The sequence below is a fragment of the Bubalus bubalis genome, chromosome 5, assembly GCF_019923935.1.
Source record: "Bubalus bubalis isolate 160015118507 breed Murrah chromosome 5, NDDB_SH_1, whole genome shotgun sequence".
Lineage (NCBI taxonomy): Eukaryota > Metazoa > Chordata > Mammalia > Artiodactyla > Bovidae > Bubalus > Bubalus bubalis.
In genome coordinates this window covers 117972130-117987339 of record NC_059161.1, presented here as the reverse complement: position 1 = coordinate 117987339, position 15210 = coordinate 117972130, and the positions used below count along the sequence as shown (strand labels likewise).

The 15210-nt window shown below is 48.1% G+C and overlaps 1 protein-coding gene across 10 annotated transcripts in view; it reads right to left on the bottom strand.

Annotated features, from left to right (window-relative positions):
* CD6 (CD6 molecule) overlaps positions 1-15002 on the bottom strand; it is a 45586-nt gene extending 30584 nt beyond the window's left edge. For 5 of the 10 annotated variants that reach the window (XM_006061710.4, XM_025286442.3, XM_006061712.4 and 2 more), the window contains exon 1: positions 14725-15001. In XM_006061710.4, the coding sequence (XP_006061772.2) occupies positions 14725-14785 (61 nt within the window). In that variant the 5' untranslated portion in view covers positions 14786-15001. Of the gene's footprint in view, positions 1-14724 lie in introns of all 10 variants that reach the window. The other 5 variants (XM_006061708.4, XM_006061709.4, XM_006061714.4 and 2 more) reach the window with 2 other exon arrangements.
* Positions 15003-15210: the final 208 nt, after the last annotated feature.

Below are 15210 nucleotides of genomic sequence, written 5' to 3'. Positions count from 1 at the left end.
CTGGCACTCTAAAGCCCTCGAGCGGCAACTACTGAAGCTCACACACCCTAGAGCTCGTGCTCTGCAACAAGACAAACCACTGCAATGAGAAGCCCACGCACCACAACTAGAGAGTATCCCCTGCTCACCACAACTAGAGAAAGCCTGTGTTCAGCAATGAAGACTCAGTGATGCCAGAAATAAACAAATTAATTTAAAAGATAAAATAAAGAAGCCTTTAAACTGGGGCAAGCAGAGAGCCAGCTGAATGTCTAGTCAGGGCCAAAGTATGCTGGACCCTTGGGAAGTTTTGCAGAGGTTTAAGGTGGGCATCCTAGGCTCTAGCAACCAACACCCACTGCTTTGGTATAAGTGTCTGGCTCAGCCAACTGACCTCCCAACCTATTCCCAGCTGCATCCCACCCTCCCAATCCACTCCGCTGGCTGGCGACTCTGTTTCTAAACTCCAGAGTCCCGGGGAGCAGAGAAGTCAAGAAGCCATCTCTGCAATCAGCATGGCAGAGTTGGAAGCAGGTGGGCTTCCCAGGTGGCGCTGGTGGTAAAGAACCCACCTGCCAATGCAGGTAGAAGTAAGAGACACAGGCTCACTCCCTGGGTTGGGAAGATCCCCTGAAGGAGGACACAGCAGTCCACTCCAGTATGCTTGCCTGGAGAATTCCATGGACAGAGGAGCCTGGCGGGCTGCAGTCCATGGAGTCACAAAGAGTCGGACACAGCTGAAGCAACTTAGCACACACTCACAGGCTTTGAAGTCGAATCTCATCTCTTCTTCTTAATACTAGGATCTGGATTTCTTGTCTTTTTCTTAAAAAGAAATTTTATTGGCCTACAGTATTGACTTAAAATGTGGTGTTAGTTTCAGGCATACAGCAAAGTGAATCAGTTTTACGTGTACACATAGCCACTCTTCCTTAACCTCTAGTATCCTCCGCGACCTTTGTCCACGAAAGTGGTGACATTAACAGCCACCTCCTGGCGATGCTGGGAGATTGAAAGAGAAAATGATTGTCATGGGGCCTGACTCTCCTTAACTACTTGGCACTGCGCTTACACAATCCTTTACTGCAGTTCTGAAGCCCTCAGATACCACTGGGTTTTTCATAACTCTGTGAGTGGCCTTCCTGACCTGAAATGAGCAGGGTTGTTTCATGGTCTTTATTTATTCTGTACGGTGTGAAAAATCATATATTTTGCCGCAGAAATGTTAATGTACTTGGTTACAGGGGCTGCTCAGGCCCCTGCTGAGACATTATATAATACATGCTAATACTTCACTTCAGAGAGCAAGAGAGCTGACATTCCGGTCATACTCATTTTCCCTCAGAGAGGTTCAGAAACTTGCCCAAGGTCACAGAGGAGGTGGTGGAGCTTGAGAGAAAATGCTGGTCTCTGAGACCCCAGGCTTCACATTCTCACAGCCATTCTGATAAACCTTCATTGGAATCAACACAGTGCCCCTCAGCGTACCCACCTCCATACTGATGAGACTATACACCCACCACGCCCCGGAGCCTCACACAGTCCCTCTTTGAGAACGAAAGACCGTGTTGTGTGAGGGTGCTGGGTGAGATCTCTTTTAATGTGGCTGTTATAACATTTTTACAATAAGGATGACTAATGCTTACATCGTGTCTGAATTCTCAGCTGGAACTGGGCAGGAGTGACAAGGAGAGATGGTAGAATAGAGACTAGCCATTATTATGACCTTGGGTGAGTCCCTGTCCCATTTTGGGCCTCAGGGTCTCCAAGGTGAAAATGGGTGAGTTGGGCAAGCTGAGGTCAGCCAGAGGGGATTAGGTTCTGTTGCCTCCAATGGCCCCTGATTTGAGGCTGCCAAGCAGACAGTGCTTCAGAACACAGCTCCCGCTGTCCCCACCACCTCTACCCAGCTGGTCCTTCCACCAGCTATGCAGTATTTCCTAACCAGATGACCTTCAGATTCAAGATTAAATTGTATTGAATCCCATAGTAAGCAAATGATTCCTTTTCCAGTTCTTCAGTCCTGGGGATTGCAAGTCTTATTGTCATGCTTCTCTACTTTTAATGTCTAAGATTTTTTAACACAGGGAGAGCTGACTTAGGTTTGGATAGCAGGCTAGTGAATGATGAGGGACTCATCTGTTTATATGGGTATAATCAACTTATTGAAGTAACATTGGTTTGAGATATAGGAAACCTGCAGACTTTCAAGGTTTAAATAAACTTGCTTAGATCTACATACAAAGTTGATTATAAAAAATATTTGTTAAATAACTGTATATACATAAGGACTTTCCTGATGGCTCAGCAGGTAAAGAATCCACCTATAATGCAAGAGACACAAGAGATATTGGTTCAGTCCCTGGGTCAAAAAGGTCTCATGAAGAAGCAAATGGCAACCCACTCCAGTATTCTTGCCTGAAAAATCCCATGGACAGAGGAGCCTGGCTGCCTACAGTTCAAAGGGTCAAAAAGGGTCAAACAGGACTGAGTGAGTAAGCACAAGGGTGAATCATATCACATCCTTGTACACTTAAAACTCTCTGATTTCCTCTGGATTAATTCCAAGTCCATACTGATGTTTTCCTTGACATTGCCAACCTTTCCATCTCCGGCTCCCCCTCCCTCTGTAATCTCCTCCAATGTATCAAACTCACTTCTGCCTCAGGGCCTTTGCACCTGCCATGCCCTCTGCCTGGAACGTCCTACTCCCTGATCTCAGCAAGGCCGGCTCATTTCATCAGTCAGATCTCTGCTCACAGGCTCTCAGAGGCCTGTCCTATATCTCCATTCCAGTCTCTCTATCTGCCTTCCTTGGTTCTACTTCTTTTATAGCACATATTCCTCTCTGAAATGATACTATTTTTTAAATGTTTTGGGGGAGTTCACCTCAAGGCATGTGGGATCTTAGTTCCCTGATCAGGAATCGAACCTGCACTCCCTGCATTGGAAAGTGAAGTCTTAACCACTGGACTTCCAGGGAAGTCCCAATACTAATTTTTTAACGTGTTTATTTGTCTATTTTCTCCACTAGAATATAAGCTCCTTAAAGTCTGGAGCTTTGTCCCACTTCCTCTGTGGCCGAAAACAGTGCCCACTCATAATAGGAGCTCCACAAATGAATGGCAGGAAGCTGTAAAGGTGAAGGGAGGGTGGCCAGGGAGCAAAGAGGAGCCCATCGGGCACCACAAGGAGGTAAGCAGGATGGTGGCCATCAAAGGCTCAGTCTGAGGGCTCTCACACATGGCCCCGTCAGCACCAGCCTTCCAGACACTGAGCCAACTGGCTCCCACCCACTGAGCCAGCAGAGAAAGCCATGTCAGCAATTGTACCTGTAAAAGAATGAAGGCTTTACAATATCACCATCAAGACACTATCATGATAATAACTGATTCAGACTGGAATCAACCATAATATTACTATGAGTGGATAAAGATTTGAAGAGAACCAAAATATTTATACATTCTCAGAGACTCTGCCCATAAGAGACATATTCATTACAAAGGAGATGAGTGACTTTACCTAGCAGACGACACCTTAATCCAAGCAACCCGAGTGAGACCACTGGTAACGGGATGAGCTGATACTATGTCCGAGAAGGACTCAGCTTCACTTTTGTGACACTCCTGGCAAAATAAGAACAACTAATCATGAGGGACCTTCAGACAAGCCCTGACGAGGAACATTTTATAGAAAAACTAGCCTGCACTCCTCAAAATGATCAATACCATGAAAGAGAAAGAAAATTTGAGCACATGCTCCAGAAAATCAGGAGAGTGAAACACAATACGTTCCATAGAATTTTCTTTTGCCTCTAAGGCAAATTGTTTTGGAAAAATCTGAGAAAGTTCTGTAGATTATTTTTGTAGTGATGTTAATCACCTGATTTTGATACACATACGGTGGTTACATAAAAGAACGCTTTTTTTTTAGGACGTGTTGACATATTTAAGAGAAAGGGCCATTATGTCTACAACTTGCTCTCAAGTGGTTTAAGAAAAAAATGTGGTAGAAAAATAGAGAAAATTATAAAAAGTATTAACCAGTTAGGGAGTCTGAGTAAAGAGCACAAGGAAAATCTTTGTATTATTTTTGCAGCTTCGCAGGAAGTCTAAAATTGTGCTGAAATAAATTAAAAAAAAAAAAAAAACCTAAAATACTAAGCTAGAAAAAAGGCTAGGAATTGAGGAGTCATTGAGATGGTGGAGGCAAAGTGGCTGCAGGAAGCCAGCTCCTCACCTCACAAGGCTGACATCTTAGAGGCCAGGGTCAGTTGTGTTCACCTCAGACCACGTCAGCCCATAGCGCTCCCCTGACATATCCACATCGAGGTGAGGGAACTGAGGACGCATGTGGGCCCTCTGGGTGATGTGTGGAAGGGACCCAGGGCACAGCCTGCAGAGCAAACTTCTCACCCCTGACCATGACCCTGGGTGCCTCACTCCCCACTTTGCACCTCAGTTCCCTCCTCTGACAAATGGGTAGATGTCAATGACTGGCAGCCCTCTGGCGATGAAGTCTTCCAACTCAGCTTGTTGTTGTTGTTCAGGCATTAAGTCGTGTCTGACTCTTTGCGACCCCATGGACTACAGCACGTCAGGCTCCCCTGTCCTTCACCATCTCCCGGAGTTTGCTCAAACTCATGTTCATTGATTCGGTGATGCCATCCAACCATCTCATTCTGATATTTCTAGAATCCCATCTGGAGAATGCAGCATATCTCTCCAAGAAATTTGATTCATTTGGCAAGTATGTTTACTTTAGCCAAAGGAAAGACAGAAAGGTGGTCTCGCTAAGCAGAATGAGGAATGAACGTTCTCCCTGTCTTAGACACGCTTCTCCACCTCTGCCCTGACTCCCCCACCCCAGCTCTGCTCCCAGGCACCGCTCCTGGAAGAAATGAACACAACTAACAAAAACTTATACCAAAGTATAGAGAAAATCTTTCCTGAAGCCCTATTTCAGAAGAGGCAGCTAGTAGGGATGGGTTGGTCAGAGACCAGAAAGCCACTCTTGTCCCAGTTCAGTCAGCAACTGTCTGCGTGGCTCCAGTTTTCCGAGCATCACTTTGTGCTCCTGTAAGATGACAGAGCCATGCATGGCTTTGCACACAGCTGAGGACACAGTGACTTCACCTCTGTGTTCTCCTCGGCTCAGGGCTCAGTAGGTGATTTTCAAATTGAAAGCGGGGCACTCAGATAAGACCCTCAGGACACCTTGGGAAGCTGTCAGCTCTGAGGAGCTCCTTATTCAGGACCCCACAGCCCAGGCCCCCAACCCTCAGTGCAGACTCCCTGGGCTGGGCTGGCGCTACCTGGAGAGCCCAGCCTAGTTCAGGGTCACAGTGGAGTGGTCGGGGTGACCTGGAAACTTAGAGGCTGGAACTTCTAATGCATTCTGCCATCTCTGATACACAGTGGAGATCCAGGGCATCCTCCTTGCAGGGGAAAAAAGGGGGGTCTCTTTTCCATTACACTACCCTAATCCAGCATACCCCAAGGCCCCCTCAGGCTCCTCCCCAGCCCATCTGCCCTGCCTCCCTGCCCGGGCTGGCTTCTTGGGGGCTGCCTCAGCTGCCATTTTTAGGCAGAGGCAGTTTGGCCGCAGGAGTCTACAAAATGGTGGGCGGAAACCCGGGCTTCCCTCCTCTGTCCCCGTGAGCTCCCGCCCTGAGGCCCAGCTCCACGCCCTGGCCGTGGGGCTCTTTGGGGCCCCAAGGAACCCTGAGTTTCCCCAGGTACTTCACAGCTAACATCTTATGCAGCCTCATCCCAACCCTGGGCTCCGGAGGTTGCCTCTGATCCTGCTTTACAACTGGGGAAATCGAGGCTGGGCGGAAGCTCGGCTGGCCAGGAAGTGGCTTCTGACACACAAATCCCTTCTAGAGTTTCTTCACACTAGTTCCATGACAGCCCAGCTGAGGTGAAAACTCTCCAGAGAATGGGAGACCTTTCCTAGAAAAATTGATGTGGATGGGTTCCTAAACCCTGCCATCTTCCAGGGCAGGGAAACATTATGGATTTGGAGTCCCAGGCAGCACAGTGGATAAGAATCCACCTGCCAGTGCAGGGAACACGGGCTCAATCCCTGGTCCAAGAAGATTCCACATGTCTCAGAGCAACTAAGCCCGTGCACCCCAACTACAGAGCCCTTGTGCTGAAACTACTGAAGCCTGAGAGCCTAGAGCTTGTGCTGTGCAATGAGAAGCTGCCACAATGAGAAGCCTGCATCCAAGAGTTGCCTCCACTCACCGCAACTGCAAGAGAAACCCCACATAAAGCAAGAAAGACACCAATGCAGCCAAAAATAAATGAATAAACAGAATTTTAAAAAAAGATCTGGCACCTAATAGTGAGCTGCGAGCCTTGTTAAAAACAAGGGGCCCCAGATGGGGTTGCTTATGCTAAGCCCCACATCACCAAGTCGAGACTTTATGGTTTCACCTGACCAGGGCTAGTTAAGTCATCTGCCTGTTAGACCCTGCCATTCCTAAAAGAAAGCAATTTCGTGATAACCAACAAAGACCTACTGTATAGCACAGGGAACTATACTCAATATTTTGTAATAACCTATAAGCATAAATAATCTGAAAAACATAGATATATATGTATGCATAACTGAATCACTTTGCTGTACACCTAAAACTAACACATCACTGTAAACTCTGCTCAATGTTACGTGACAGCCTAGGTGGGAGAGAGGTTTGGGGGAGAAAGGATACATGAATTTGCATGGCTGAGTCCCTCCACTGTCCACCTGAAACTACCACATCATTGTTAATCAGCCATACCCCAATACAAAATTTAAAGTTTTAAGTTTGAAAATAAAATAAAAATCGCCTTATATACCTGTCCTTTCTGTCAGAGCGCATGCTGCTGATTATAACTGCTTTTTACTCTTTAAAATTTTTACTGCATTAAAAGATTTTAATATGCCTCAGTTTATCTTTCAACCGACTATTCACTGTGCCATCTGGGAAAAGTCACTTCACCTCTCTGAGCCCCTGACACTTGATCAGTAAAGTGGCGCTCATAATCAGACTTCACAGGGATGTGAGGAGGGCGGGACAGGTGTATGAATTTACAAAGCACTGCTCAGTTGGCCTGCTGCAGGCAAATGTACAGTCTGTGTGGGCCGTCTCTGTGCCAGTCTCTGTGCCTGGCATGCTCACTGCATCCTCATGACACAGCAATCTGGGTGAGTCAGCAGATAGAGAGCCTGGCACCCAGCTCTTCTGGGCTCTGGGGCCGTACCCACCCAACAGGCCTTAGGCCTTGCTCTTCAGATTCTGCTCAAATGGTCCTTTTGCCTGAAATGCCTTTTTTTCCCTTTAACTTTTTATTTTGAAATTATAGACTCACAAGAAGTTGCCAGAATGATACAGAGAAATCCCAGGCATAGAATAGCACAGAAAAATCCAGCTTCCCCAGATGGTGACCCGCTCTATAACTAGAGTAACTCACCAAAACCAGGAAGTCGATATCCACACAACACAAGGATCTCACCAGCTTTCGCAGGCATTCATTTTTTTAAAATGTCAAAGAAAGTAAATAAATTTTTTAAAAAGTGTCTTTGGGCCTAAGATGTCTTTTTCCATTGTATTTTGGTATGCAAAGCCCTCTTGTCCCCGTGTCCAGCCCCTCTGTGGCAAGTTCAAGCTCTCCCTATCCTGATTTCCAGCTCCCGGAAACTGAGCAACCCAGTGATGGAGAACGTGGGTTTTGGAGATCTAAAACCCGTGTTTTAAACTCAGCATCATCGATTTAAACCCATGGAGTTAAGCTCAGCATCAGCCACAGACTGGGACAAAGTACAGGGCTTTCTGACCCTCCGTTTCCCCACCTATTAATATAAAATAGGGGCAAGCACCCCAATGTCAAGAGAGGAAAGAATAATCATGGCTGGTGCTTGAAGAATGTAAGTCCCATGCAACGGATGGTGGTTATGATTATCATCGGATTGCACCTATTGTCGAATCTACTCTGGGCTGACCCTTGTATGTTTTATCACCATCCCCTGTGGCTCAGCTGGTAAAGAATCTGCTTGAGATGCAGGAGACCTGCGTTCGATCACTGGGTTGGGACGATCCCCTGGAGAAGGGAAAGGATACCCACTCTAGTATTCTGGCCTAGAGAATTCCATGGACTTTGTAGGCCATGGGGTGGCAAAGAGTCAGACACGACTGAGCCACTTTCACTTCAACATTTAACACGTTCAATGTCAAGCCTTCATAGCTCAGTACCAGCTCAGGGCCTGGCACACAGTGAGTGAGTGTGAAGTCACTCAGTTGTGTCCGACTCTTTGTGACCCCATGAACTGTAGCCCACCAGGCTCCTCTGTCCATGAAATTTTTCAAGCAAGAGTACTGGAATGGGTTGCCATTTCCTTCTTCAGGGGATCTTCCCAACAGATGCTAAATAAATGTGGATAAATGGAGTCCTCTGCTATGCAAGCTCTCCTTTGGCTTATGGTATCTCTTTGACATGGTATCTCTTTAGCTTCACTTAGATCATTCCTGGCCTGGTGGGCAAGGTACATGCACAGCAAGTCCATGAAGGCCGAGCCTTGTGGAGGGAGGCAGCCCATTTGCTCCCATCCATCCCTTAAAAGTCTTTTGGGGGCCCCAGGATCCATCCCCAAGGCCCCTTGGGGCCTTCCCTGGACCCAGTATTAAGGCTGCAAGCCTGGGAGGGTACAATATCTGGGAGAGATGTCTCATCCTTGGAGAGCAGCCAGATGGGAGACAGGCCAGGCAGGCTTTCGCGGCGGAGAGAGCTCAGAGCTGCCGGTCAGGAGACCTCAGCTCAAGCCCTGGCAGGTCTTAGCCACAGACTTCGGACAGGGCTGAGCCTCGCTAAACCTCAGTTTCCTCACCTACACAATGGGGTCTTCATGTGGGTAAACGAGCTTATGGTACAAACGACATTATGTTAACCACTAAATCCTGTACTTACATATATGAGATCTTTGTCCTGGCTGTGTAACATTTATAAGTTCACAATTAAGTGGTCACTGGCATGGTATTAAATACCACAGGTCTGACCAGAAATGAATAACATTTTTCCATGATGTTTATTTTCACTGTTATTACCATTCAGGTGATTGACAATGGCTTTAAGGCAGCAATATGTAGGGGTTTTCTTTTTTTTTTTTAAGTAAATGTCTTTATACTTTAAAGTATCTATTAAGAATATTAAGCAAATGGTCAGATAGAATGGCAGCTTTAGTAAACACCTAGAAGGGGCAGGAATGTGGACCCCCAGAAAATGCTGCTCTTCTAACGCACCTCGCCCTGACCAGATGTGGGGAGGGGGGCAGTGATGAGGGTGGGATGGAGGAGCTGGAGGACCCTGAGACTGGGGAAAGTGAGGGACCCGGGCATTCCAGCCCCACCAGGGTCTGCTCAGTGCAGGGCTGAGAATCCAGCATGGGATTTAGTTGTGGTCCATGCAGGGGGATGGCGAAGGCTGCATGCCAGGGTGTGTGTGTGGTGGCGGCGGGGGGGGGGGGGGGGGGGTCCTTTTCCTCCAGGCCCCTGTCCCAAAGCCTCAAATGGACCACCTGCTTCCTTGTCCCAGGGGGACGGCTGATGCTTCAGCCTCAGAATCCGACAGCTGGGGTCTCGATTTAATTCTCAAGGGTTTCTGTAAGAAATGAGGCTGACTCAGAGCAGGCTTCAATATATGTGAACTGAATGAGGGATGCTGTGGGTAGTGTTTCTCACTCATTCTGGATCCCTCTGGAATCATCTATGTTAAGCTGACTATGCCAGCCCCAACGCCCTAGGAGCTGCCTTGTCTCGCATTACCACCCTGTTGACAGCCACATTAACTGTCCCCACCAGGCGTATGACCAGAGAACCAGACTAAGCTGGGAGAAATATGGAGGTGGCTGTCATAGATTATTCATAGATGGATGAGACTTGCCATACAGGAAGAATGTGGGAGATTAAAAAAAAAAAGAATAGTAGCCATTTGTTTAATTTAATCCAATCGAGTGGTAAAAGCCCCTGGGTTAGGGGGAGATAGAGAGGATTAGGCTTGTGAAATTTGGATTGTGTGTGGAGAGACCAGTCCAATCAGAGGGCATGAGCTATCCATCAGCAGCACAAGAGAATGCTATCTCTTATTTTGGCAAAACAACAAAAATAGCTGTCCTCATCTCAGTCCACTGATACAGAAACTCCAGCCTGCTTGGGATAAGTTCAGTTACCTGCAGTGGTACAACTATTTTCTCCTTGGTAAGTGGCTTTTAAGCCCAGGAAGATTAGAATTTAAAATACACAGGTAATTAAAAACATAAAAACCCATAGTATTTGTACCTTTTTGTCAAGTTTAAGTTGGACCAGATTCTGCATGTTGGTGTATAAAATCCTGTATTTTAGTGTTTAAGAATTTTTGGCCACTAGAGTTTCTCAGAGAAGGCAATGGCACCCCACTCCAGTACTCTTGTCTGGAAAATCCCATGGACGGAGGAGCCTGGTAGGCTGCAGTCCATGGGGTCACTGAGGGTCAGACACGACTGAGCGACTTCACTTTCACTTTTCACTTTCATGCATTGGAGAAGGAAATGGCAACCCACTCCAGTGTTCTTGCCTGGAGAATCCCAGGGATGGGGAAGCCTGGTGGGCTGCCGTTCATGGGGTCGCACAGAGTCGGACACGACTGAAGCGACTTAGCAGCAGCAGCAGCAGGAACAGAAGCAGAGTTTCTCATGTTTGTGACTAATTGACTCCAATTGAAATTTTAACCTAAAAAATTAAGAGAATTTGACAATGTGTAAACGTGATCAAACTACTTAAGAGAAATTAATATTCACTTTGTTTATAACTTAGCTTTTTCAAATTATAAGAATTATTTTAAATCCTTGGTAATGCTGTGTTTCTTAGAGGTATTTGAGGCATTTATAAGACAATCAAGTACATTAAATTTATAAATGCAGTGTCTGAAAGAAGGCATGGCAACCCATTCCAGTTTTCTTGCCTGGAAAACCCCAAGGATGGAGGAACCTAGCGGGCTACAGTCCATGGGGTTGCAAGAGCTGGACATAACTGAAGTGACTTACAAGCACCCACGCATAAATGCAGTGTAGAATATCTAAGGCAGTGATCTCCAATATAAATGTAATATACGCTCCATACATCATTTTACATTTTCTGTCAGCTTGCTGCTAAGTCACTTCAGTTGTGTCCGACTCTGTGCAACCCCATAGACGGCAGTCCACCAGGCTCCCCCGTCCCTGGGATTCTCCAGGCAAGAACACTGGAGTGGGTTGCCATTTCCTTCTCCAATGCATGAAAGTGAAAAGTGAAAGGGAAGTCACTCAGTCGTATCCAACTCTGTGCGACCCCATGGACTGCAGCCCACTAGACAGCAAGCTTAATTGTAACAGTCGTACTTTTACCTAACATATCTAAACTATTTTCATTTCAATGTGTAATTAATATAAAAGTTATTAATGAGCTATTTTCACATTCTTTCTCTGAACACATCTCTAACCTCTGCCGTGTATCTTGCATTCCTAACACACCTCCCTTTGGACGACCACATTCGGACGGCACACTGTAGTGACAGCTAAATGAGACATCACAGATCTAAGGGAATTAAATCAGCTACATTTGTAAGTGGTATTTATTCCTTAAGCAGGCTTACTCTGTTCAACCTGACTTGCTGAAATATTAATCAAAGAGTCCTTGAGAGCCGTTGTTTAAAAGCCACTGGACTTATAAAGAAAATGAGGTCTGTGTATTTACAAGGCAAGGAAATAATAGATTTTTTTTTAATTGTTAATTTAAGAAGCTATTTTTTAAAGTGACCACATATAGCCTTTTCAAGTGCACAGCAGCAGCCCTTGAGGACCTCGCCAACCACAGTCCAGATGGAATTCGAGTCACTGGCTTTGGCTCGGCCCCGGCAGGAATGGCTAGGTTCTTTGTTCCTGTGTCTCTTGTAGTGTCAGATATGATGGAGCCCTTAAGGACTGTGGGTCCAAAGCTCCCCATTCCACACAAACTGAGGTCTAAAGCTGAGAAGCCGTACTACAAGGCAGGGTGGCAGGGATCCATCGATGGTCTCCTGACTCCCCCACTCACCCCTCCAAAACTCCCCATTCAGGGGTTTCTGGATCCTTCTCTCCACCTCTCCACCCACCCTGGCTGATCTGGAAATTGAGGCAGAACTGGAGGGTAGGTGGACCAACAGGTCTCTGGCCCAGGCCTCTAGGGAGCACCAAGGGAGAATTGGGAAGCATGGGTCTCTAGACCCTGGTCCCTGCCCTGGTCACTCATCAGGACAGACCAAGACCTGCTGAGAGGCCTGCCAGAATCCAGGCCAGCCTGGCCAGAGAAACTGCTCTGCAAGGCCCAGGATGGAACCTGGAGCTGGGACTGCAAAGGGGAGAAGGACAGGGGAGGCCAACCCAACTCCAAAGAACAATGACCAGGTCCACCACGACACGAGAGAGCCAGACTACACATGCCACATGCCTAGTAAGCCCCCCGGGCCACATGCAGCCATGGGGGCAAAGCCCTGGAACTTCCTCATGGACCTCATCCTCCCAGCTCCCCTTCCTCCCTCCCTCTTCTCCGCTGCTTTTCTTTCTTTGCTTTTCTCAAGTTCCTTTCTGCCCGAGTGCCGCTACTGTCAGGCCATATTTCCAAGAACTAGGATCTATACCTCTGGGCACCCTTAGGAGGGTTGAAGGGAGCAGCATTTAACGCCATTTAATCACAGAGCAAGGAAACTATTCCCACCTAAAGGGCTTTCTCCTGGAGTAGGAAATGGCAACCCACTCCAGTATTCTTGCCTGGGAAATCCCCTGGACAGAGAAACCTGGCGGGCTACAGTCCAAGGGGTCACAAAGACTGAGCACTATGAACAAAAGGGCTCTCAGTCCCCCTGAACAGTCAAGACAAAAATCACAGTTTGGAGACAGGATGTCTTTATCACCTCCTCATCTCCCCTTTAACAAAGAGGGCTGGCTTTGGGCTCAAGGGCCGTTACATTCTTTTAACTGTCTGCCAACAAGTCGTAAGAACTGGTTTTCACTGCCATATATTTTTATGCTTATCTTTTCCTTTTATTTGTGGCAAATGATGTCAGTTTTCCATGTGTAAATTGTGACATAAAGTTTCCTTTCAAAACTGAACTTGTATTAGTAACAAGTGAGTCAATTGAGTATAAATGCAGTTTTGAAAACATGAGGTAACTATCCTGAGAGTGGAGTGGGCCGGGCAGAGCCATGGTGAAGTGTAGAGAACAGGCCCCAGGTGCCCTCCTCTCTACCTTCCTCGGCTCTGCCCAGCCCGGGTTCCCACCTCCATTCAGACACCATGTGAGGCCAGATCCCAGGGCCTGCAGGGCTTTCAGACCCAGAGCTGAAGCCAGCCACTCATGAAAAACAGAAGATAGAGATGCAGAGTGAGGGGCCCACTCTCGGACCATCTGTCTGTCCAGCTCGGGGGCAGAAAGTGGCCGAGCTCCGGAAGCTCCTGGTAGAGTGAGAACAGGCAAGGCCTCACTTCCGGACACTCATACGGTGCCAAAGTCCTACCTGTACCCACTTCTAGAGCTAATCAGTTTTTCCTGAAGCAGTGTGAAGTCAGGAGGCTGGAAGCACGTGCCTCTAGACAGATGGAGGCAGAGAGAAAAGCCCTCCACAGCTCCCCAGATGCTCCAGGTTTCCCGACGGCGCCTTCCAGGGTCTCCCTCACATCAAACTGAAAGCACTTAGCATCTCTACTGCCAAGTGGACCCAGACTTCTGGGCCCAGAATTCTGTTTCCATCCCCATCTCCTTACCCTCCAGACGTGAGGGCCCAGAGCAGCAGGACCTCTGCCACCTTGAACCCCACCCTCCACGGGGGACCAACAAGCATCCGATGAGCACAGCCCAGTGCCCAAACCTTTCCGCCATCTCATGCCCGGCCCAGGTCACTCCAGGCGGTGCCTTGGTCCCCATGAGGGCCTCAGGATCAGAAAGGAGCTGGCTCTCAAGAGACTTTCTGCTCATTTGTGCCCTAAACCAGGGGTCCCCAACCTCCGGGATCTAATGCCTGATGATCCGAGGTGGAATTGATGTAATAACAATAGAAATAAAGAGCACAGTAAATAGAATGTGTTTGAATCATTCTGAAACCATCCCACCCCCACCTTGGTTGGTGGAAAAAAAATGTCTTCCACAAAACTGGTCCCTGGTACCCAACAGGTTGGGGAACACTGCCCTAAACTACCCCCAATGGAGTCACCAGTGGCCACCTGTCCCCTAGTCTGCTTGGCTTCCCTGAATTCTGTTACAGGATGACTCTACCATGCGTGGTACAAGCCTGGTGAACCCAGAGCCTCTGCTTTGGGGTTGAAAACGCAATCATCAGTGAGCCTGCTTCTCTGGAAGGAAAACGGTTCCTTCCTGAAAGTTGGCAAGAAATCCTTAGCCTATGGATGGGAGGTGTCTCCTTCCTCAGACACTGAGAGCCCATTGATAAGAAGCTTGCATGCTGCCCACATTATTTGACCCTCAGGGTCCTCTTAGGACTGTCCAGGCACAGCCCCAGCCCTTCACGGCGGTGCCTGTACCCTCCCTGGGCCCCGAATGCTGTTGGCACAGCTGGGGACCATCCTGGTACCAGACTGTAGTCTTAGCTAGAAGGCTCCAGAAACATGAGCATGAGAAAACAGCCAGAAAGGAGGCCTGGAGGGCAGGTCCCAGGCCTTCCCCCAGGAAGGGCAGGAGGTGAGGAGGGGGCTACCTGAGAGAGCTGCCGTCAGCAATCCAGCAACCACGAAGAAAAGCGCCATGTCTGCCGCCATCTCTGACTGCTATGCGTGCCCGCCGGTGGGAAGCACCATCCCAGGGCCAGGAGGTGGACAGGCCGCTGAGGGCCCCTCTCAGATGCTCTGCCCCTGGCTGCTCCTGTCTGTAACTCTTTCTCTGCAGGAGACGGCACCCTTTGCACGCATGCGGCCAAGCCCAGCCTGCGAGTGTCTCTCACGCCTCTGTGCTCTACGTGTGGTTTCAGTCTCCAGGAAGCCAGGCTGGTAATATAGGTGAGGAGAGCCCAGCTGCCTCCACTGCGAGGCCACCAAGCCTGGCTAAACCCTAAGAGTCTCAGAGTAAGACACACACACACACACAGGGGCCCAAGGGTCTCCTGAGGAAGAGGGGAGCAGAGCGGGGAAAGCCTCACTTCTGGAGATCTGGTACATAGTAAGTAGATGCTCCATCAATACATGTT